We start from the raw sequence: 24,524 nt of genomic DNA, 5'->3' as shown, positions 1-24,524 counted from the left end.
ATAAAGGGACACAGGCAGAAGCTGAGGGAGGGAGATGGGGACAGGGGAAGGACAGGGCAAAAGTCAGGCACAGGGTGGTAGAATGGGCAAGAGGGGACAGGGCAGAGGAATCTAAGCACAGAGTGCTGAACACAAAACTTTAATGGTTTTTTCACAGGTTTTTCTGGATATAATTCTGTTTCAGAAAAATGAATGACATCCATTAAAGAGGCAATGGGGGAGAGAAGAGCTACAAAGAGCTCTCAAAAGCTTGTCTCTTTCACCAACAAAAGTTGGTCCAATAAAAGATATTACCTCACCCACCCTTGTGTCTCTCATAGCCTGGGACCAACATGGCTACAACACCTCTGCAAATGACAGCCATTAAAGTTAGTTTTAAATCTTACAGTGGCAATAAAGCAAGTCTCACAATGGACTGACAAACCTTTATTTTTGTATTGCTTAAAAAAAAAAGTACCTTGCATTAACCTTCCCAGCGTAGCTGGGTGTTTTGCAATGTCGGTTTTAAAGAATGAAGCAATACAGTAAATTTTTGCATTTCTCTTTTCTCTTCAGACAATAAGGGTATGAATCAAAGTGGTGACATGTCTAATTAATTCTCTATCTTCCACAGAGATGTTTAAATATAATTTCTATGTATTTGTTTCTTTCTTGTACATAGTTATCTTTCCTTTTTTCAGCCAGTGCACAACCCAGGCCTCTACTATACTGATCTTGGCTTTTGTGGATCCCTACCTAGTCTTGAGCTATATTTCATGCTAATAATTAGCACTAAAGATAGACATTTATCTTATTTCACAGCAGTGGTTCTCAAAACCATTTAATAAGAAAAGCCTTACCCTTCCATTTTCCACAGACCACCTCTTTTAACCTCCCATGTTGGATCATATTAAAGAAGTTCTGTATTAAAATCACAAATGAGTTTGATTCCCCATAGTTTAAATTCCAGGGTATTACTAATTAAGAAGTTTCTTGGTTTTTGGTACTGTTTCTCTCCCTCTATGTGTGAAACTTGCAAGCTGCTAATTGTGTTAGTACATTCTAAGACAGTCTGTTCTCAAAGCAATTCTTTGTAACAACAACTACTCACACAGAGAGAGACTCAAAGCAATACTCTAACAACAGAAACAGTACCCAGAGACTCCCCGCCCTTTTGTTGTATTCATCTCGCTTTGTTAACAATTGTGATTAAAATAGAGATAGAGGATGTATGTGGATGGATGCTTGGTGTGGATAATAACCGAATGATCAAGGAGGTGCCAGCCTAAGAATCCAGTGTCCATCGGCCGAAGAAGGCGTCAAGTGGAAATAACCAGAGGACCCCCTGGAGGACAGACTGGAATCCACCCAACAGCCTCAAGAATGGGAGAACCAAAGAACAAGATAACATCTGGCAGCACGGAGCCGTCAAGAATGTGCCATCTGCTGATTGATTCAGCAACAGCATGATGAAGCAATTCCCATAGACTGGCATAGGAAGAAATTCCTATAAAAATGGACTCTAGAACCTGAGAACTTTGGGGTCTGATTCTGCAAACCAACTTCCAGGAGCATGAGATGAGCATCTGACAAGGCCCTGCTCCCTCTTCATGTCCAGGCTGGTAACTATGATAACAACCTTGCAGAACCTGTGTGTGTGTGTGTGTGTGTGTGTGTGTAAATATGAAACTGAATGGCATGTTATAGCTATAACTAACTGCTTACTATGATTTTTTCTGTATTCACAATAAATGTGGCATTTTGCCTTTTCCCCTTTAATAAGATCCTGCTAGTTTTTATTTTATCAGTATAACACCCAAACTACAATTGCCTGATTTTTCAAAACATTTAATATTGCACACCACTAAGAAAAGTGAGGATCAGTTTTAGAGAATTGGCGTTCAAGCCATTTTCTTAAACATCCATAATTAGAGCTGTGGTTACGGATGATAACCTGTAAAATAGTGCTTAATAGAGAGCCAGAGGAGGTGAGCATGTCCACTGACATCTTCAGAAAAGCACGTCTAATTTTCAACTTATCACATCTTTCAAAATAAAAGTGAAAGTGCTCATGTACAAAATTAGTTTTAGTATCCAGATAGTCATAGTAAACACCACAGTTGCATCTATTGCTGGAGATAAATGATTTTTCGCATCTCTTCCTCCTTGCTACAATTCTTGCATAGCTTGGAAAGTCTGGACAAGAATTTAGACAACCTTGTTCTAAATATGTAAAAGCCACCAAGGAAAGCCTTCTGTTTCTACAGTTAACGTTCTATCATGCCAGGAAGCCAGTTTCTAAACTACTGAAGTCAGCATACCTGCAGGCTTCGAAACATCATGTATTAACTCTACACATTAACATGATTAATAGTATTCCACCAAGATTCAAATCAACAACCTCCAGCTTTAAAGCTACATCATGTAACTGGAACAAAATATATTGGCAATTCAGTCTGCAGCAGCATTAGCATTGGTAATTTTAAAGGCCACTTGTGATTTATTGGTTTGCAACACTCTTACAACAAAACAAGAAACAAATAAAAAGAGCAAACACCCAACCAATTTTGTTCTCTATCTCCACTTTGGAAAAAACTGTCTTTTGAATGGAACGGAAAATAAGTATTATGTGATGAACAGTGTAACTGCCTTGTGCCATCTTTGATTCTCATCAACACGGTTTTAAGGATTGGATGTTGTAAGACTACACAGTAGTACAAACTGCTGCTGTAACATAAGCTGAAGGAGGCAAGTAGTTTTTCTGGCCTGCACAAAAAAAAAAGAGTCCCCTCCCCCGTAAAAATATTAATAAAATGGCAATGAAAGTGAGATATTCAGTATCTGGAAAGATTCTTAAAAGTCATATAAAGTAGAGAAAATGCTTTCTGAAGTGACTTTACTGCTTGTGATTGACAGACCTGGAGCCTGAAGTTCTTTGTTTTTAGTAAGGCAATGGCAATGCACAATTACGCACACTGCCCAGCCAATATCCTTTCAAATCTTGACTTGGAGGGATCTACAAGGCTCACTCAGATACTTGGCTTCTCACTGAGACTGTCAACATCTGTGTTGATTATAACCACTAACTCATTCCACACATGTTTCAGAGTAGCAGCTGTGTTAGTCTGTATCCGCAAAAAGAAAACGAGTACTTTTTGGCACCTCAGAGACTAACAAATTTATTTGAGCATAAGCTTTCGTGAGCTACAGCTCACTTCATTGGATGCCATCAAACAGTAACTTTTGTTATCACCCACCTGGGCTACGTTCTGTTATCCATTTCCAATTTTTAAGTCATCTGATCAAATAAATAATTTTCAGGTCAGTTATTTAATGGATACTGTAAATATTATGCAAAATGTAAGTCATTTTTGATTATACTAGCAAACTGTGATTGGGTTTACAATTTGAAGTATTTAATAATCATTGTTTTATTCTACATTTTTGCTCTATCCAAGTTGTTGCAGAAGACTATCATAGTTGAACTCTTAACATTTTATTCCCTGATTCGTTTTACCATGAAACTAAAATGAGCAGATATATTCAAACTTACATTACCTAGTAGTCAGGCAGTGTATCAGAGCTAAAACTCTATGCATTACTCACTTTGTGTGCACAGTATCTATGTATAGTCTACTCATAAAGTTCATGATCAATGGGTAAACTCAGCATTTGGGTTGAGAAGAGTCCTTCCTCTATCATTTTTTGCAATATATGTTACTCAGAATTGAGCAAAACATTTAATGGGTTTTCATTGGAGCTCAGCTTTCCTTAACCAAAAGTATTTCTGTTACTATACCTATAAATCTCAGCAACATATCAATTAGTCATGAATACAGTTCTTAACACTAGACACTTCCACCTATAATGAGCTGGTCAAATTCTTCCAAAACAAACTAAAGTGCTCTCTCTTTTAAATATAAATGGCAGATTCTTTACATGGACTCCATGAACTAGGAGGTACAAATTAATTTTCAATAGTTACAGCTAATAATAATTGAAAATCAATACCATCACCTCTGTGGCTGCGTCTATACTAGCATGTCAAGTTTTTCCAAGAAATTTTTTTATTAAAGTTAATGTTTAAAATCAAATTTACACAAGTTAAGAGGGAAGGTACTGTACATTTGGGGTCGGGCTTGGGTTATGGGGGATTGCAAGTATTGGTTACAAGTTTCACGAGGTACATACATATCCCATTAACCAGCACAGATCCAGACTGGGGTGTAGGAGTTTTTAAAGCATCACTGGATAAGTGGGTTCAGGTACGCCACCCATGGAATGTATTAAGAGTCCAAGTCAGTATTGGTGTAGAGAATAAGTACATGGGTGGGGTGCGTCCCTCAGTTCATCAGGGAAGGAAGTGGGTTATTTCCCTGGTCGGTGTTCTCAGTTACTCAACCAGGTACTGGCAATGTCCTGTGATGTGTTCCGTGTAGATGTCTCTGGACCACCTGATGGTGTCGGACACAATGAACTGTCTCAAGAGCCAGGCGTAGCGGCCACCGACTCCGCACGCTCTCAGTACCGGCTTGTTGTGGGGGTCCCATGCGCCCAGGGCTATGAGGTCCAGATCCACGCCCTGGTCGTGGGAGCCCAGGGAGCCACTGAGGTAAGTGGCGACATCCTGCTTGGAGGAGGCCCTGGTGATGCGTTTTCTGGCCACATCCTGTATGGCTTCCTCCGTGATGCTTCTCATTGTCGGGTCCAGGCATATCAGTGTCCACCAGATGACAGAGTTTTAACCACTGTGTCATCTAATCCTGCCTAGAGCAGATCTAGGCAACTTTGTGGTTAAAATGCTGACAATTTGTTGCCTCAGTTAAAGAAAGAATTAAAAGGTCATATAACACCCAGAACCTCAACTGGCACTTTTTTTGGTAGTTTCCATAGAGAAGCCAAGGATTTATTTGGAGCAGTGATATTCAGACTGAGGTTTGAGAGTCACAAATGGCTCTTTGCAGCACATATTAAAACACGGCGTGATTTAATTATTAACCTAAATTATTAACCAATCAGGATGCTTTTACTATGTTATTAACCAGTTGTAGTTGATAAAATAATAATACATGATCAGTCATTTTGCTGTGAGAATAATATAAACTAAATATTTCCCTGTCATACTGTTTAAATATGAATATATAATACTATAGTAAATGAAAGGAAGAATTCACACTACCCAATTCATTTGGGTAATGTTGATGGCTAATTTGGTTCCTGAACCACTGAGGTCCGAGTATCACTGCTTTTGAGGTATAAAGTAGTGGATAATTATCATGCTCAAAGTGAAGGCACATTAGAGGACCATTGGCTTTTCCCCTGCATGTGTTTTATTTACAGAATAAGTAACTAGAGCAGTTAAATTTCTAGTGTTATGACTAGCACATTTACAAGCACAACAAATTATTTTTTTCTTGAAAGCAGTTTTTACAGAATGACTAGCTCATCCACAATGTTCAAAGAAAACTCAATTTTTCTGAAAACACATGGGACAATGCGATGCTGATCCTGTTAGGGTTCCTGTTATATAAAAAATAGTAAAAACATTAAGCTTCTGAGAGTTGGTGGCTTTTTCAATCTATAAATCATTCATAGACTTAATTGAAATAAATTATTCTGCAGTTCCACCGCTAAAGAATTAAACTTTAAGAACTAAAATGTAAAGCTAAAATTATTTGAATTAGACCTAGGAATAGGTGCTAAGAATCTCTATTAATACGAGGAGGAGAAACACAACAGGAATTAATTTGTTTTGGAACCAGTCTGCAAAAAGTATGATGCTCAATGTGCCATTCTCCTCACATGCCTCAAATGGGCTACCGTTGTCAGGTTCATGTCATTAACTATTGGAGTAATGCCAATTGCAACATTGTAGTTGCACCCCCGAAAAGTTTGCCAAAGAAATTTGATTACAAAACCACTCTTAAGAGATTTATTTGAGCATAAGCTTTCGTGAGCTACAGCTCACTTCATTGGATGCATACTGTGGAAAATACAGAAGATGTTTTTATACACACAGACCATGAAAAAAAGCTATTACCAACAGGAGAGTGGGGTGGGGTGAGGGTGGAGGAGAAAACCTGGATTTCTGCTGGAAATGGCCCACCTTGATTATCATACACATTGTAAGGAGAGTGATCACTTTAGATAAGCTATTACCAGCAGGAGAGTGGGGTGGGGGGAGAGAAAACCTTTTGTAGTGATAAACACCCATTTTTTTCATGGTCTGTGTGTATAAAAACATTTTCTGTATTTTCCACAGTATGCATCCAATGAAGTGAGCTGTAGCTCACGAAAGCTTATGCTCAAATAAATTGGTTAGTCTCTAAGGTGCCACAAGTACTCCTTTTCTTTTTGCGAATACAGACTAACACGGCTGTTACTCTGAAACCTGTCTTAGGAAATTGTTTCACATCAGTTAGTGTCATACCCAACACTCCAAAATATCAGAGAATGTATGAACAGGAAAGACTAGCTAGCCTTTTCCTGGCTTAGCATAACTCATTTTTTTGCTTTTTAATTGGATAAGTTGCCATCTATTCCAAAAACTAAACTGATGAAATCACATAGGCTCTGTCTGCTCTGATGCTGAAGAGGTATTAGCAATGTCAAACTGTTAGCATTCTTCTAGGAAGAACTGTGTTAACACCATTCAATGCAATGATAAACAGGGCCTTAGGCTACAAAAATGCCATGAAAATAGACATGTTTAAAACAACTGTATAACATGGCTGGAGCATAACCACTTCATAACAGATTTTTCTAGACTGTGCAGGCAGGAAAACAAAACAAGAACTATATTCTAATCACATTAAGAAAACATGTTTTAGTCAACATATTTTTTTACCATCCACATAGCCCCCAAGAAGAAACTAAATTATTATGGTTGCAGCATGACTGTAAGATAGCTCTCAAGGAGAAATCAAGTTGCGTGCATGGTAAAAACCATGCTGACTAAAACATTTCTTAACATGATTAGAATATGGTTCTTGTTTTGTTTTTTTCCTGCCTGCACAGTCTAGAAGAAACTGATAAATGATAAAACTGATAAAATACTTAGGACACAGCCATTTTTCACAATTGTGTGACAGCAGGGCTATACTTTCGTGTTGACAGAGCCTTATAATGTTTGATTCCTTATTTCTCACTCATATAAACAGTGGCACAAAAAACAATGCACTGGCAATCTGAACACACCAACTTGTTAGGACAGGTCAGTGTCTGAGTTGGAGTTCTTTTTATACGGATGTATTTTATTTCTGTATCTTCCGCCTCCTCCCTTCATGCACAAATACTCAATCTAAAGCTATCTGAGGTAAGGTACGGCTGATCCATAGCTGTTTATGTTACATCAATACAAACATACACTAAGGCCACGTCTATACTGCTGGAACTATAGTAGCATAGCTAAGGCGCCATAGCTATATGCCAGCATAACTCAATAGTTAACTTCATTTTTAGTTTTTACTGAAAAATTCCCAGGTTTTATAAAAGCTATTATTAAGTTATTATTATTTACTGATTTTCATCTGAATTTTGACAACGTAAGTACATGAAAATACTGATTATGTTAAGAAAATCCAATACACTGCATTGGGTAGATGTGTTTATGTTAATAAATTAGTCTAGATGCAACATGAATCTGTCTGTTAAAGTAAGGCAACATACACCTGCACATATATGTATATACTGTCAATGTACAGTTAACTAAGTGACAGCATTAAACTTCTTTTACTTTTAATACTCTTACTCTGTTGCTTTTTTCTATCCTCCTATCCCCAATATTTCACCCAGAAAATTTAATTTTTTGTACTGAATTACACCCGTTTTTTAAATCCCCAGGAAACATCATAAAAACTGTAAATTGAGGGCCTTACCCAGTGGTGAGATGGAGCCAGTTATCCGGTTGTTAAATTTAGAAGCCGTTTTAGAACCGGTTGTCCCTGTGAAAAGTGGCGCCTTAGTCGCAGACTCCATGGGTGCTCCGGGGTTGGAGCATCCAAGGAGAAAATTTGGTGGGTGCAGAGCAGCCACCGGCAGCTCCCCACCCCGTACCTGGCCCCAGCTCACCTCCGCTCTGCCTCCTCCCCTGAACGTGTGGCCCCGCTCTGCTGCCTGCACCGCAGCAGGTAACCCGGGGGGGGGGCACGCAGGGGAACTGCTCCCCTCCCCAGCTCACCTCCACCTCCCTGGGCCTGAGTGCGAAGCCACCGCCTGCTTCTCAGCCCTCCCAGGCTTCCCACATGAACCGCTGATTCGCAGGAAGCTGGGGGGCAGTGGAGAAGCAGAGTGGGGCCACATGTTCAGGGGAGGAGGGGAGTGGAGGTGAGCTGGGGCCGGGAGCGGGGAGCTGCCGGTGGGGGCTCTGCACCCACCAAATTTTCCCTGTGGGTGCTCCAATCCCGGAGCACGCATTGAGTTGGCGCCTAAGGCGCAACTTGTTATGTGATCAATGAGGGGAGCGACTGCTACGCTACCCCGCCCCTAGGAGCCAGAAGGACCTGCTAGATGCTTCCTGGGAGCTGCCCCAGGTAAGCACCACTGGGACTCCCCACCTCGTCCCCCGGCAGGTCCCTCTGTCTCTTAGGGGCAGGGTGGGCACCCACTATGGTAGCCCAAGAGACCCTCCTGCTCGGTTCTGGGGGCAGTCAGGGGACAGAGGAAGGGGATGGATGGGGCAGGGGTCCCAGGGGGGCATCAAGGAACACGAGGGGGTTGGATGGGGCAGAAGTCCCAGGGGGGCGGGGGTGGGCATCTACCCCCTCATGGGCTGAGGAGGGAACCGGTTGTTAAGATTTTGACAGCTCATCCCTGGCCTTACTCATCGTTTAGATCCAGCTTACAGGGATGGAAGAGATTTTTTATGGCTTTAGGATCACCACCTGCCTGAACAATGGTCATTAGGTGGACAGAAGCATTCAACCTAGCTGCATCTACACTTGGGGTTAGGTCAGCATAACTACAGAGTTCAGGGTGTGGATTTTTTCACACCCCTGAGAAACACAGCTATGTTGACCTACATTTCAAATGTAGACCAGGCCATAGATCAAGAATCAGTTTTATCCTCCATAAGAGTGGCAGAGGTTCTCAACTATTGGAATATGCCCCAATGTCTGAACCTCATGCTCCCACTCCCTGTATACAGTCCACATTACACCTCAACCACCACCTTCTCTCCGGGACTATTTAAAAAATAACTAAGCTCAGGCAACCACGTGTAAAACATAACCGGCCCTAGTCTGTGCTGAAGTGTCCCCTCCACCCCCCTCCTTCCTGTGTGGCCAGCAGAGACTCAACAAAAGCATCATCATTCTGACGCTGACAACGTGCTCAGCGCTGTACAGGGCCCGTCTCCCCGCCAGCCAGAGCGTGGCTGTGAGCCAGCTTTGCTCTCACAAGGGGTCCAACACCGCAGGGAGCCCGGTCAGGAGCCGGGGGAGGGGGTGGATTAAGAGAGGGGAAGCCGGGAGGAAGACAGGTGAGGGGAGTTCCGGGAGCGCGGGCGGACCCCTCGCTAGGAGCATCCAAGGGGCCGATGTACCTGAGGCGCCGACCCCACCCCTCGTTACCTTGGCGCTGCGCACGGTCTCCTTGTCCCCAGAGAGCCGCAGCCAGATCCTGTCAGTGGCCGGGCCCGAGCCAGGGGTCTGTCCCGAGGGGCACCAGCCTCCCGGCGCCCCCAGCACGGCGAGCCGCACCCCGAACAGGCTCTGAATGCGGCCTCGACTCTTCTCCAGGAAGCGGCTCTTCTCCGCCGGAGCCGTGAACTCGTCTAGCACCGGCACGGGGCCGTCGGCCGCTCCGGGCGCCGCCATCAGAGCCGGCCAGGGAACCCTGCGCTATTGCCTCCCATAGTTCCGCACCCCAGGGACAACAACACCAGCGGGGAAACCCCTGCTGCCCTCATCACGGCGGGACAGACACGTCATCCGTCTGCGACGCAAGCTCCGCGCGGGGCGCCTGACTCCGACCAATCACTCAACCGCCGTCCACTTTGTGAGGCAGGGGCCGCCCGCTACCCCTCCGAGAAAACGACGCGTGGCGATCATCTTTGTTATGGGCGAGACGTCTCTCTGCCATCTTTACTGAGGGCAAAACGAGCGCCCTGCCCTACGCTGCATCGATACGAGCCATGTTTACTGAGAGAAACGCCCTTCCCCCGCCCTTCAGGGGAACGCAAAACAGGAACGTCACCGGTAACGTCCTCAAAAATTCCCCTGCTCCTTTCAGTGGAAGCTCAGCCCTGCCCCAGGCTCTCCCTTCGGCACCTGCCCAGAGTGACTGGGGAAAAAAAAATCCTTCCTGGGGCAGATGACAAACCGCCTTGCCTTGCACTTGGGCTGCGAATAGTTCGACGCTGGCTCGGGCTGCCGAGCTCCAAGGCAGGCTGCTGAGAGGGGCATGGAAATTGCCTTGTGAAGGAGAACGATGAAGCAGCAGTGTTTGTGTGTGAGCGCAGGGGAGCCTTTTCTGGAAAAGTAAACCGTGGCCTCAGCTCCCATAGTTTATTCTGAGACTCACCATATTTGGTGGGTTTCCTCCCGCCCTTTAAAGTCCCAGTTCTTGGAGTCATGTGATTACTTCAGAATCTCAGCTTTCATTTAAGAGAAAAGTAAGTTCCTGCCCCTCATAGTTACAGAGAAATGCTTGTAGCTTTTAAACCAGCTCTTGCGATTTTTTTGAGACATGGTGGGTGAGGTAATGTTTTTTTTATTAGACCAAACTTCTGTTGGTGAGAGAGAGAGAAGCTTTTTCAGAAGAGCTCTCTGTCAGCTCCAAAGCTTGCCTCATTGACCAACAACAGCCTGTGGTTTGGCAAAAAAAAAAAAAAAGTGTGTGAAACCAGGTGTATGGTGTCAGACTTTGAGCAGATAAAGGAGGTAATTCCTAGCACAAACAGACCCTGCTAAAGATGAAATTCTAGGCTCCTGAACACAGACTATTTCCAGGGGGACTCTTCTTTCCTTTAGCTTGCATAGCTGCATTTTGTTTTTATTTCGTGATGCTACGTTTTGTAACAAACAAACCGATTACATCTCTGGCTGACTTCCTGAAATGATTTGGTGCCATCTGTTGTTCAAATGCAGCTAGTGCAAGCTCTGGTAATCATGAATGGAAAGTAGGAAGTTTTATTATCAAAAAGAAAAGGAGTACTTGTGGCACCTTAGAGACTAACCAATTTATTTGAGCATAAGCTTTCGTGAGCTACAGCTCACTTCATCGGATGCATACTGTGGAAAGTACAGAAGATCTTTTTATACACACAAACCATGAAAAAATGGGTGTTTAGCACTACAAAAGGTTTTCTCTCCCCCCCCCACTCTCCTGCTGGTAATAGCTTATCTAAAGTGATCACTCTCCTTACAATGTGTATGATAATCAAGCTGGGCCATTTCCAGCACAAATCCAGGTTTTCTCCCCCGAATTTACAAGCAGCTGAGATATGCATCCGATGAAGTGAGCTGTAGCTCATGAAAGCTTATGTTCAAATAAATTGGTTAGTCTCTAAGGTGCCACAAGTCCTCCTTTTCTTTTGCGGATACAGACTAACACAGCTGCTACTCTGAAACCTGAGATAGAGAAGAATATCATTACAAAGTCCAAAAGCAAATGTTTTGAGATCTAGCTGTGCAGTCTGCTGTACATTTTGTAGATGACTCAACACAACCAAAGGCTTAATTGTTTCATAAACAAAGTGATCCCTTCTTGAGACTTTATTAATTTATTTCTTTGTGGTATATTTTGTCATACTGTGTTTCTCAGTGCTTTGCATTTAAAAGTTTTGATCCAAGGGTTAAATGGACAATACATTAAAACAGTTAATATTATATTAAATGTGGTTTGTAGCATACAATGATGTGAGCCTTCTTACTGAAGCCAATGCAAGCTTGTAATAAAGTTCTCAGAGAACATGGCCCTGTTCATTAAAAATTAAGTAGCATGTGAGATTATAATGCTCAGTACAAGCAGAAATTTCTTTTGTTTGTTTTTAATTTCTAGTCTAAAATAGCATATGAAATTAGAGGTAGAAAAAACCAGCATTGTATGGACTCTTAGGCTGTGATCCTGCAAACAGTTATGCATATACTTAATTTTACACAGATGTGTAAGGGTATGGTTATACTGTAAAGAAAAACCCATGGCGCTGAGTATCAGAGCCAGGGTCAAATAGATTTGGGCTTGCAGGGTTTGGACTGTTGGGCTAAAGATAGCAGTGTAGACCTTTGGGCCTGGGCTCTGAAACCCAGAAAACATGGAGGGTCTGTCAGCCCAGGCTCCAGCCCAAGCCTGAACATCTACATTGCTATTTTTAGCCCCACAGCCTGAGCCCAGTCAGTTGATCTGGACTCTGAGACTTGGTGCCACAGGTTTGTTGTTTGCAATGTAGACATACCCTAAATGTCTGAAGGAACAGAGATTTAGTTTCAGGGGCCATCACAAATTGAAATGAAAGCTAGTTTTGTCAAAAGGTCTGCTGAGGTTTGCAAACATGCGTCTAGTGTGAGGCAAATCTGGGTTGATTTATGGCTTCAGATGGAACCTAAAGGAACTTTTTTTCACATGGCTGTAACTCAAAGCTAGATAAAACCTGTAGGTTACAGCAGAGATTTATTTTGTATTCACTTGAAATTATAGCTCACAACTGATCTCCCTTGTAATATGGAGATTCATAGAATCATAGGACTGGAGGGTAACTTGAGAGGCCATCTAGTCCAGTCCCCTGCACTCATGGCAGGAATAAGTATTATCTTTAGCATTCCTGACAGATGTTTGTCTCACCTGCTCTTAAAAATCTCCAATGATGGAGATTCTACAGCCTCCATAGGCAATTTATTTCAGTGCTTAACTGCCCTGACAGTTACGAAGTTTTTCCTAAAGTCCAACCTAAACCACCCTTGCTGCAATTTAAGGCCATTGCTTCTTGTCCTATCCACAGAGGTGAAGAAGAACCATTTTTCTCCCTCCTCCTTGTAATAACTTTTATGTATTTGTTGACTGTTATCATGTCCCCTCTCTGTCTTTTCTTTTCCAGACTAAACAAACCCAGTTTTTTTCAATTTTCCCTCATAGGTCGTGCTTTCTAGACCTTTAATCATTTTTCTTGCTCTTCTCTGGACTTTCCAATTTGTCCACATCTTTCCTGAAATGTGGCTCCCAGAACTGGACACAATACTCCAGTTGAGGCCTAATCAGTGCGGAGTAGAGTGGAAGAATTACTTCTTGTTTCTTGCTTACAACTCTCCTGCTAATACATCCCAGAATGATGTTAGCTTTTTTTTGCAGCAGCGTTACACTGTTGACTCATATTTAGCTTATATTCCACTATGACCCCAAGATCCCTTTCGCAGTACTCACTACAAAAAGTAATTTTCCCTCTGCTGATACTCACACCTTCTTGTCAACTGTTGGAAATGGCTAACATCCACTTTGATTGCATTGGCCTCATTAGCATTAAAAAAGTAATTTTCCCTCTCTTGATCTTCACCCCTTCTTGTCAATTGCTGAGAATGGGCCACTTCCACCTTAATTGAATTGGCCTCATTAGCATTCACTCCCCACTTGGTAAGGCTACTCCCATCTTTTCATGTGCTGTGTATATATATACTGCTTACTGTATTTTTCACTCCATGCATCTGATGAAGTGGGTTTTAGCCCACAAAAGCTTATGCTCAGATAAATTTGTTAGTCTCTAAGGTGCCACAAGGACTCCTCATTGTTCTTCCTAGGCAGTCATTTCCCATTTTGTATGTGTGCAACTGATTGTTCCTTCCTAAATAGAGTACTTTGCATTTGTCCTTATTGAATTTCATCCTATTTATTTCAGACTATTTCTCCACTTTTTCCAGATCATTTTGAATTTTAATCCTATCCTCCAAAGCACTTGCAACCCCTCCCAGCTTGGTATCATCTGCAGACTTTATAAGTGTACTCTCTATGCCATTATCTAAATCATTGATAAAGATATTGAATAGAACCGGACCCTGAACTGATCCCTGTGGGACCCCAATTGTTATGTCCTTTCAGCATGACTGTGACCCACTGATAACTACTTTTTGGGAATGGTTTTCCAACCAGTTTTGCACCCACCTTATAGTAGCTTCATCTAGGTTGTATTGCCCTAGTTTGTTTATGAGATGGTCATGTGAGACAGTATCAAAAGCTTTACTAAAGTCAAGATATGCCATGTCTACTGCTTCCCCATTATCCACAAGGCTTGTTACCCTGTCAAAAAAAGCTACCAGGTTTGTTTGACACGATTTTTTCTTGACAAATCCATGTTGACTGTTACTTATCGTATTTATCTTCTAGATGTTTGCAAATTGATTGCTTAATTATTTGCTCCATTATCTTTCCAGGTACTGAAGTTAAGCTGACTGGTCTGTAATTTCCCAGGGTGTCCTTATTTCCCTTTTTATAGATTGGCATTATATCTGCCCTTTTCCAGTCTTCTGGAATCACTCCTGTCTTCCATGACTTTTCACAGATAATCGCTAATGGCTCAGCTGTCTCCTCAGTCAGCTCCTTGAGTATTCTAGGATGCATTTCGTCAGGCCGTGGTGACTTGAAGACATCTAACTTGTCTAAGTAATTTTTGACTTGTTCTTTCCCTATTTTAGCCTCTGATCTTACCTCATTTTCACTGACATTCACTATGTTAGACATTCAATCACCACTGACCTTCTTGGTGAGAACTGAAACAAAGAAGTCATTAAGCACCTCTGCCATTTCTGCATTTTCTGTGATTATTTCCCCCCCCCTCATTGAGTAATGGGCCTACCCTGTCCTTGGTCTTTCTCTTGCTTCTAATGTATTTGTAGAATGTTTTCTTGTTACTCTTTATGTCTGTAGCTAGTTCGATCTCGTTTTGTGCCTTGGCCTTTCTAATTTTGTCCCTACATACTTTTGTTTATATTCATCCTTCGTAATTTGACCTAGTTTCCACTTTTTGTAGGCCTCTTTTTTGATTTTTAGATCACTGAAGGTCTCCTGGTTAAGCGAAGGTGGTCTCTTGCCATATTTCCTATCTTTCCTACGCAGTGGAATAGTTTGCTTTTGTGCCATTAATAATGTCTCTTTGAAAAACTGCCGACTGTCTTCAATTGTTTTTTCCCCTTAGACTTGCTTCCCATGTCATCTTACCTACCAACTCCTTAAGTTTGATAAAGTCTGCCTTCTTGAAATCCATTGTCTTTATTTTGCCCGTTCTCCCTCCTACCACTCCTTAGAATCATGAACACTATCATTTCATAATCACTTTCACCCAAGCTGCCTTCCACTTTCAAATTCTCAACCAGTTCCTCCCTATTTGTCAAAATCAAATCTAGAACAGCCTCTTCCCTACTAGCTTTCTCCACCTTCTGAAATAAAAAATTGTTGGATAATTTGTGCCCTGCTGTGTTGTTTTCCCAACGGATGTCTGTGTCGTTGAAGTCCCACATCACCACCAAGTCCTGTGCTTTGGATGATTTTGTTAATTTTTTAAAAAAAGCCTCATCCACCTCTTCTTCCAGGTTAGGTGGTCTGTAGTACACCCCTACCATGACAGAGAAGTTTGAACTGAGATCTTAACTTCCTATCTCAGGCCCAGAACTGTACTTGAACCAGATTCAGAATCTGAGCAAATTCTTGTATTATTTTATCATATACTTTATTAACAATGACCATTTGTTGAAAAAGTAAAGAATGCATTACAAAGAATTTCCACAGTAAACTCTCATCATTGAGGGGGCTGTTAGCAAGAGGAGAACTTCCCTGTCTCTGTAGCTGCATCCCATAGGTTTGAGGGACGGAGCCCTCTATGTATTATTTATTTATTATCTGTCTCCAGTTAGTAGAGGACACCAACCATATCCTTCTCCTGCTCCTGGATTTCCACATGGAGAACCAGAAGGAGCTTGTACCGCTAGGACATTTTAGGAATTATCCAAAAGCAGGAATATATGTGAGATGAATGCCAAGTTATCAATTATTTATATTAGAGCTGGGAAAATACCACAAAACATTTTTGACATACATTTTCTGAAACTGAAAAAATTAACTAGCTTCAACCATGCTACACGCCTGTGTGCTTTCCATGGGCATTCCAGCAATTGAGTTTTGGCTGCACAAATGATCATGGAAAATGAACTTTAGGCTCCCAGCCTGAAATATTTACACCTGAGAGAGATACTTGATGGAGGATGGGCTGTTGCTTGACACAGCATGGAGTGGAGACTCACTTCCAAAATCCCCCTTTAGAGTCTTGACAGAAAAGCTGTTCAACAAGCCAGTCCAGATTTGATGATACCCTTAACAAATACTGCCCTGATCCTGGCGAACACTTACACACGAGCATATAACTTTATGCACGTGGATAGTGTCACTGAGTCCAGTAGGACTACTCACATGCATAAAGTTAAACAGATATGTGAATGTTTGCAGGATCAGGGCCTAAAACACAAATATGTACCCAATTACTTGGTGTGACTGTGCTGAGAGGAAACTAAGATTAAATCTGCACCAATCCAATAAATTTTATGGTTGCCCAATTTTTCTGGGAATGATACATCAGGCATGATGACCCATGTGGCCAAGAAATGAAAAGATTTAGACTTTTCTAACACACTCCAATCCTGATTATCTGCTACCTCTCTCCCTACCCCTCCAATGGCTCTATCAAGTCCTCCTTGGGAGGTTCTGAGGACTTGTATTCATTGAAGGTCTCCAGATTTTAGAAATAAAAAAAGCTAAAAGCAAAAATAGATTAAAAAGAAAAAAAAAAGACTGAGGTAGATTCACAGAGCTGCATGAAGAAGCCTGAATTGTTCAGGTTTCCAATCGTGTCCACACTGAGCTCACTGCTGACCTGTATGCTCATGTGGAGCTGGTTGGTTTGTAGGCAAGGAGATGTTGCCTGCATGGAGCTTATGGCTAGAGCTAGACTGTAGTGACCCTAGTGTATAATATGCTCTGCTTTAGACAGTGATGTTACTTCTTTGATTCCAAGAGCACAAGTTTATATAAATGATTAAACATAAAGTGTAGGTTTAGTAATTAGGACAGTTCTTTTGACTAAGCTGAGTTTGTCCCTTCTGTTTCAAAAGCAGTTGATTTATTACCTCTCCCTGCCCCACAAAAGCTGAATGTTTTTTTTGAAAATCACTGAATTTTTAAAAAGGGGGGGGGAAAGCACATTTTCCAGTTATAGACTCAGCAATTGCTGAAGCTGGTGTTAGCTTTTTTTTAATTAATGGAGTCTGCATCTGTTTTTGAGGCATTTTTGAATGTGTGTGCTGGAGTTCCTTAATTAGTTACAAAAAGCTGCAGGTGTGCTGGCAAAGACTATTAGTGAGACTGGGAAGTATTCCAGAAGAGAGTTTTTTAATGTAAATATTTAGCTGTGTGATTATGAGTCATTTTAAAGTTTTCAACACTATTTGGTCTATGCACAGTGGTGTTTTAAAATATTCTGGCTTCATTTGAATGGTTGACAAATAAATGATAATGGAGGAATATAACCTTCATTACGAGGGAATTAAACACTATTAAATTACTTGCAAGAATGACAAGTGATGTTCTTGGGTTGTCACTGTAATACAAATCTCTTGGCTTTTAGGAGTAGCTGCCCCAAATTTAGCTGAAATGTTGCACGCAAATGTTATGAACTTAATTACTACACTATAAATGAGTTTAAAATGACTACACCTTGTTGCAGTTTCAGAAAATGTCAGTGAAGGAAATATTCTTGCCGAAGTTGTAATGTGGGAAGTTAAAAACTTTTAAATATTATTGTGCTTATAGTTTATTCAAATCTAGACTTAGCATAGTAAACATTGTTTTTCCACTTGCAGCTCAAATGGGATTTTTTTCTCAAATAGGCTGAGGTCAGGAATTACTTTCCAAACAGGAATTATCCAAGTATCTGGCCCAATAACTGGGCTGCAGTTATTTGTCCAGATACTTGGATGTACTATGTTCACTTAGTGGTGTATTGTTGATGGAATCTGACCTTAGGTCCTCCGTATCCTGCCCTAGGAGGATCATTCCAGTATAGGCAAGCTGACGTGGGGGGGCATGCTTGAAAGAAAGGGGGCTTTGTTCCAGAAGTCTATATGCTACACTGATCTCTGGCCATGAGAAGCAGTTAGGGTCTATGTACTGGCCCAACATGCAGCAACTCCCGGGTCAGAGGAATCCCAAGATGAGCTTGATACTGCTTTTTCATCTACTTACCCTTGATCCGAAGTGTGTGCAGTTCAGCTGGACCACATCATCATCATGTGGAAGTATTGTGTCAACACAACTTATATAATTCTTACGAATTAAATATAGTGTCCAGGAGGGGAAAGAGGGCTGACTGACCCCTACCTCCATGACAGTAGCTAGGGAGGAAGTACATATCTCCAAATAAAAAATATGGTTGAATAGGAGGAGCTGGGATGTTGCTTCAGCTCAGTTTTTAACCAGTTAAAAGATAACTGGACAGCATAGAGGCCACCAAACACGTAATTTGGCTCAGGACAGAACATCATGGAGCTACATCTGGTTCGTTATGGAGTAGGATCCCTCTGAGGAACAGGTGCCTGTTAATACCATCTAGAGATCATGTTTCAGGTCTTTGGAAGGGGTGGGAGGTCAGGTGTGTTGTATTAATTTAGATGGAATATATGGGCTAAAAGTGTTAACATAAACCAGTCATGGTTTAACATTAAACAGGGGTCAACAAGATCTGGGGTTTGATATACAGAAACTTCATCCTGCTTTGTACTGTAGCAAAGATGGTATTAATTTTTTAACCATGTATTAAAGATGAAGAAAAGAAGGAAAAACAGTTAAAGCATTTGAAATGTAAAGTATTAAATAAGGCCTTCATTTTACCAACATTTTCCTTCCTTCCTTCATTTTCCTTTTGGAAGGAAACCCCCCTGCTGTTTGACAGTATCTTAGGTGATATTAAAAATTGTAATAATTGTCCTTTTGGGGAAAAGAAGAGAAGTTAGTAGAGATGGGCTGAAAATCTCATTGCGGCTGTTAAAGCCTGATCTCACTTCCAAGAGGCAAAACAAGACAAACACACACACCAAAGAACAGCAAAGGAAGAAAATGCAGCTTCTGTCTCTAGTGTTAACTCTCACTTGCAGCCTTAAGGCTGTTCTGGGCCTGTATTTTTCAGCAGTATCAGCTACCTCGAGATTTGGAAACTTGTACTAGCTGTGATGCTGTAGGAATGAAACATGACCATTTATATCATTAATATTGACACTGTTTGGCAACAAATCTTGTACAAAGCATGTCATGTAAGATGTCAATGGAAAAGTTATGATTGGCCAAGTATGATGATCCTGGTTATATGCATGTATTATTTTTGTATCTGAAGTTATAAATATTGACTATATACTGGCATCCTACCTATGTGCAGTATTCCTTGTCAACATCCATAGGGTAGTTTATATCCAGTCTAGCCAGCCATTGTGAATTAAATCTCATAATGGGCCAGAGAAGAAATTCATCCCACGCAGTGAGCCTTCCTGTGGATACCATAGCCAGAATATGGGTAATGGCTGTTCCTGTGAATCATCAAAGCATGTAAAGGCATGTGATTTGCTCATGTGACCCTGGACTCCATCTTGTGCCTGTAAGTTTCCACAAACTAAGACAGAGAGTATTCCCTCCACATGGGAGAAGTTATAAAGGAGCCTGGAAGCATCTCTATTTTGCCTCTCCTGCTCTGATTTCTGGACTATGGATTTACACTAAAAGGAGCATTCCAATCAATGGACTGAGAACCTTCCAATCTTTTGGAAGTTACCAGAGACTTTACAGGCCATCAGTCTGTAACATCACTGCTACAAACCTGATCCAAGAACTTTGCAATGATTGTATGGTATATGATTTCTTTGACTATTTTAGTGTTCTCCTTTTTTTTTCTCTCATAAATAAACTGTTAGATATTAGTTACTAAAGGATTGCCAATAGCGTGATTATTGGGTAAGACCTGTGTTAGATATTGACCTGGCTGTGGCTGATTTTTTGGGATTAGAAGGACCCTTTGTTTGATGAAATTGGTTTTAAATAACCACTCATCTTAGTCTAGTTTCTGGGTGATAAAATGAGTGCTGGAATGCCTAAGGAGTCTGCATTTTTCACTTGTTAACCAGTGTGGTAAGGCAGAAGTTTACTTTTGTTACTGACTTGGCATATCTTATGATAGAATAACCGTCAGTTCAGGGGTGAGTATGCCCTATTTCTCAGCATTTTGTCCTGAATCTGATATTCTCAGTTGTGACGCACTGAGGCACGGTGACACCAGCATCGGGCTGTTCAGGGCACTGCTTTTAGCTGCCTCTTTCTGGTCACCGGCTTACAGCAGTGTTTCAAAAAATGCAGTCTTGGCTGGCTAAGCCAGACTCTGTCTTGGCTAAGCCAGACAGAAAGAAAAAGGAGAAGGATAGGAAAGAGATGAAATAAAGTGGAGAAATAAAAGGACACGTAGAGCTAGAGAGGGACAAAGTCTCACATGTTAGATGGTATTCAGGACTCAGAGGTGGCAGTGTCATCTGCATCCCTCCCTCTGGCCTGGTCTGGTCAAGACATTTCTCAGGATCAAGATGACAAAGACCCAGGGTCCTAGGAAACAGTGGAGGTAGCAGCCATGATAGTGAAGCTCACTCCAGTAGCAATTTTTTTTCTCCCAAAGTCCCTTTCTTTAAGAACACCAAAGTGTTGCCAACTCCACACAGCAGGAAGTCACCGGACAAACCTTGAAAAGTTGCTAGATGTAGTTGTTCAAGCACTCAAAAGGAGTGAAAAATTCGCTAAACACAAACACACACACACACATGACCAGGCGAGTGTAGTCACAAAATCATTCACAAGCAGCTCAACAGTGTTAAAAAAATCCATGCTATGTTCTTCTTACTACATTCTGCTGGACACCAAGTCAATATCATTACGTCTCAATTGAGCATGTCCTGGAAGGAATCCTATTCCAGGGCTTCTTGAGCTGAGATCATTATAATCTGCTGGTGAGGAAAAGAAATTTGTTGAGGATAATGAAATATTTTGCTAAAGCCCGGTGCATTTTGGGTAAAGCAGCACATTAACCAGGGCTTGTTTTTTAACCGAATGTGTTATTTCTCGCTTCTATGTAGTAGGTAGCACATCCTGTGATGCAGGGGAAGATGGCTAATGAAGAGGGCAGGGTGCGGGAGGCAGGTTAGTCAGCAAGGAGAGCCGCAAGGATGGAAGTTGGGGTGGGATGAGAAAGGGCCCAGTGCCCTAATGGGGTGGAGGGCACTGTGCCTCCATGGAGGAAGCCCTGAATAGGGTTGCCAACTCTGACTGAAGCTATTCCGAGATTTTTTTTTTTCTTTTCTAACATGACATAATGTCATTTTCTGAAAATTTCCTATTAGAATCTCCTGGATTGCTTTCAATAGTCACTGGGAGATTGATGCTGATTCCAAGAGACTCCAGGTTAATCCTGGAGGGTTGGCAACCATATTACTACAGGATCAAAGGTGGAGCTAGCTTGATTTTTGGCTCCCCTTTACTCCTTCCCCTGGCTTGACCTGGAAACAGGGGGAAGGGATCTGGCTAGTGGATTTTTGTTTTTAACTCTACTTTCTTGGCTCCCTGCAGGGCCGAGCTCAGGTCAGATGAATGCCCTCTTCCCTTTCACTAGCCTATCAGCTCAAATCTTGGCTGGCAAGAGCATAGACCATCTCCTCGTTATTCTAGTCACCAAGTAGGCCTAATATCTGACATACCAATTTTGATTTATTGATTTTTTTTTTAGTCTTTCACTGTTCTTGTTTACTCAGCTTGATTGTAATACAATTCTTGAATTATATCAATACACCTTTTTTGTTCAGTTTTTCTTCCTCCCTTTTGTAGCCTTTTCCCAGCAACTTTTGTTAAAGGTTATTGTGACCTTTTATAAACTTTCACTCACTTTTTACAGTTGAGCTCATAATTAGGGTAAATTTGTAGGCCCATTATCACAGCAGGTCTTTTGCATCCTGCTTTCATTGGGTCAAAGTCAAAGATCATTCTTGTAGGGAAGTTGATAGGCATTCCAAGCAGAAGACCATACTACCTTAGAAAGCATTGGGCAACTGATTGAGAGAGAGGGATATTTTTGGTTAGAAAATGGATCTCTTCATTCAACTTGAATTTGATGGTTTTGATCAGTTGGAGATGCTTTATCTGAATGGTGTCCAACTGCTTTTCAGTCTCGACAGTGAGGGGCCATGTTTCAGTCCTCGAGGTCACAATATTGATAAAACATTATATATCCTAGGTTTTGTGTCTCTACTTATCAGGGTGTTTGGTTGGTGAAAGATATTCTCAGTGAGGTGCTCCATGACTGACAACACTTTTGCAGTGCGGGCTTAAAGTTCATTCTCGATGCTGCCCATGCTATCAACAACAGAGCTAAGGCAAGAGAAACCACCCTGCGTGTTTGCTGACTAACATGCTAGATCCCTCAGTGTGTTCAAAATCACTGACTGGAAGAATTTTGGTTTTACCCCAATTAATTTTCAGGCCAACATTTGCCATTTAGCTTTCCAGGACTTTAAGTGCCACAACAAGCTCATCCATTGATTCACCAACTAGTTCTATATTATCAGCAAAATCAACATTGGTGAGATTCTTATCACCAAGGCATTTGCCTAAAATTCATTTGCTTAGGCTAGTGTTTCTCCAACTGGGGTCTGCAGACCCCTGGGGGTCCATGAGGGTAGTCCAGGGGGTCTGCGGGCTCCTCTGATCAACTCCTCCTCGTCCCTCCCAGTGTCTCCTGCATGCCGGGGAACAGCTGTTCAGCGGTGTGCAGGAGGTGCTGGGAGGGAGAGGGAGGAGCGGGGCTGTGGCGTACTTGGGGGAGGAGGCAGAAAGAGATGGGGTAGAGGTGGGGTGAGGGTGGGCGTTGGGGAAGGGGTAGAGTCATGGCAGGGCCTGGGGATGAACGGGAGTTTGGGGGTCCGCAAATTTCTTTAAATCAAAACGGGGATCCTTGGGTTGCTAAAGTTTGAGAACTGCTGGCTTAGGCTAGGTCTACACTATGAGCGCTACAACAGCAGAGCTACGGTGCTACAGCTATGCCTCTGTTATGCCATACTGTAGATACTTGCCACAGTGATGGAAGGGCCTTTTTTCATCAATGTACATTAACCAATGTAGTTAATCCACCACCCTGAGCAGCAGTAGCTAGGTCGATAGAAGAATTATTCTGTTGATATAGACACACCTACACCAGGGGTGAGGTCATCTTAACTATGGTGCCCAGAGATGTAGACCAGGCCTTAGTGTCTATCAAGTATATAGTCTATGGCAGCATTGAAGAGTTCTGGGGTAGCAAGATATCCTTGTCAAATGCCTCTCAGTTCAGAAGAAGATGGTTCGTTTCCTGTTTACAAGAACTCAGTTTGAGGAGGCATCATGTGGGAGATGGAAAATTCTACAGAGCTTGCAAGGGAGGCCTGTGAGTTTCACAATCAGCCAAAGTGATTCCCTGTCAACAGAGTCAAATGTAGCCGTGGTATCCGTAAATGCAATGTGAGCAGGGCACTTGAATTCTTATGCATTCTTAATAAGCTGGCATGCTGTGAAGATTTGCTCCATCATGGAATGGCTGATTTGTTGTGGTCTTCTCTTGCTTCTTAAGACATCAGCAGCTCAGGTGAGCAAGACAAAAAGCAAAAACTTCTCCTGGATGGATAGAAGAGCAATGCTGCAATCGTCCCAACTATTTTGCTGTCTTATGTTTCCAAAGCAGTAAAATAGTGCCTTTTTTTCCCAGTCAGACAGAACCAACTCTGTTCTCCACATGATAAAAAACATCATCTGCAGTCACAAAACAATAGCTGGTCCAGCACTTTTTAACAGTTCCTCAGGAATGCCACAGATTCCTGCTGCCTTATTTTACATCTCTGTGAATTTTGTTTGTAAATGCGTCAGGATCGTTTTGTGTAGGACAGGTGAATTTGGTGGTGGCCTTAATGCCAGGGTCCAAAGAAACAGCGGGTGTGATAAGCAACTGGCTGAAATGTTCACTCCATTTCTGTATTGGTTAACTGATCAGAACTGGAGTAGAACACGCCAAGTGAATGATTTCTCATCAGTAAGGTCATTCAAATGTTTATACAAGGAGGTGATGTAGTTTCTGGCAGAAGTTTCCTCAAGTGTGATGGCTTTAGTTTCCATAAAAGCTTTGTGGTCAATGTGTATCACTTTATAATGAGTGCCATTTAGTTTATGGTACATGACCATATCACCTCTTAAACAAGTCATGTGATGCTGTCATGTGATGGTTAGGGTATTAACGGAGATCCAGGATTTCTTGGTTCTTTGTTTAGGACCAATGATGGTCATAGCAGCATTGGTTATTTGGGATCTGAAGTTTGTCCAGGTGGATTCAATATATTATTGCAAGGTCTCAAAGCTGTTTGAGATATTTCAACTGCATAGCAGTTTCAAATGCTATTGATTTGTAGCATAGTTCAAATTTTGTTAACCCAATTATTACTTTGTTTGTGCTTTTTAATCTAAGATGGAAATTT

The 24,524-nt window shown here is 41.8% G+C and overlaps 1 protein-coding gene and 1 long non-coding RNA gene across 2 annotated transcripts in view; one reads left to right on the top strand and one right to left on the bottom strand.

Moving 5' to 3' along the window:
* Window positions 1-9,930, bottom strand: part of N4BP1 (NEDD4 binding protein 1) — a 36,774-nt gene extending 26,844 nt beyond the window's left edge. Inside the window, exon 1 of the mRNA XM_084644721.1 lies at window positions 9,549-9,930. Coding sequence (XP_084500847.1) covers window positions 9,549-9,794 — 246 coding nt within the window. The 5' untranslated portion in view covers window positions 9,795-9,930. The remainder of the gene's footprint in view (window positions 1-9,548) is intronic.
* A 121-nt stretch (window positions 9,931-10,051) lies between these two features.
* The window catches only part of LOC311528758, a 114,460-nt gene continuing 99,987 nt past the window's right edge, over window positions 10,052-24,524 (top strand). Inside the window, exon 1 of the long non-coding RNA XR_014713687.1 lies at window positions 10,052-10,591. This is a non-coding gene — a long non-coding RNA (uncharacterized lncRNA). The remainder of the gene's footprint in view (window positions 10,592-24,524) is intronic.

Source organism: Lepidochelys olivacea, assembly GCF_965140295.1.
Source record: "Lepidochelys olivacea isolate rLepOli2 genome assembly, chromosome: 12".
NCBI classification, from domain to species: domain Eukaryota; kingdom Metazoa; phylum Chordata; order Testudines; family Cheloniidae; genus Lepidochelys; species Lepidochelys olivacea.
This window is presented reverse-complemented; position numbering and strand designations above follow the sequence as displayed.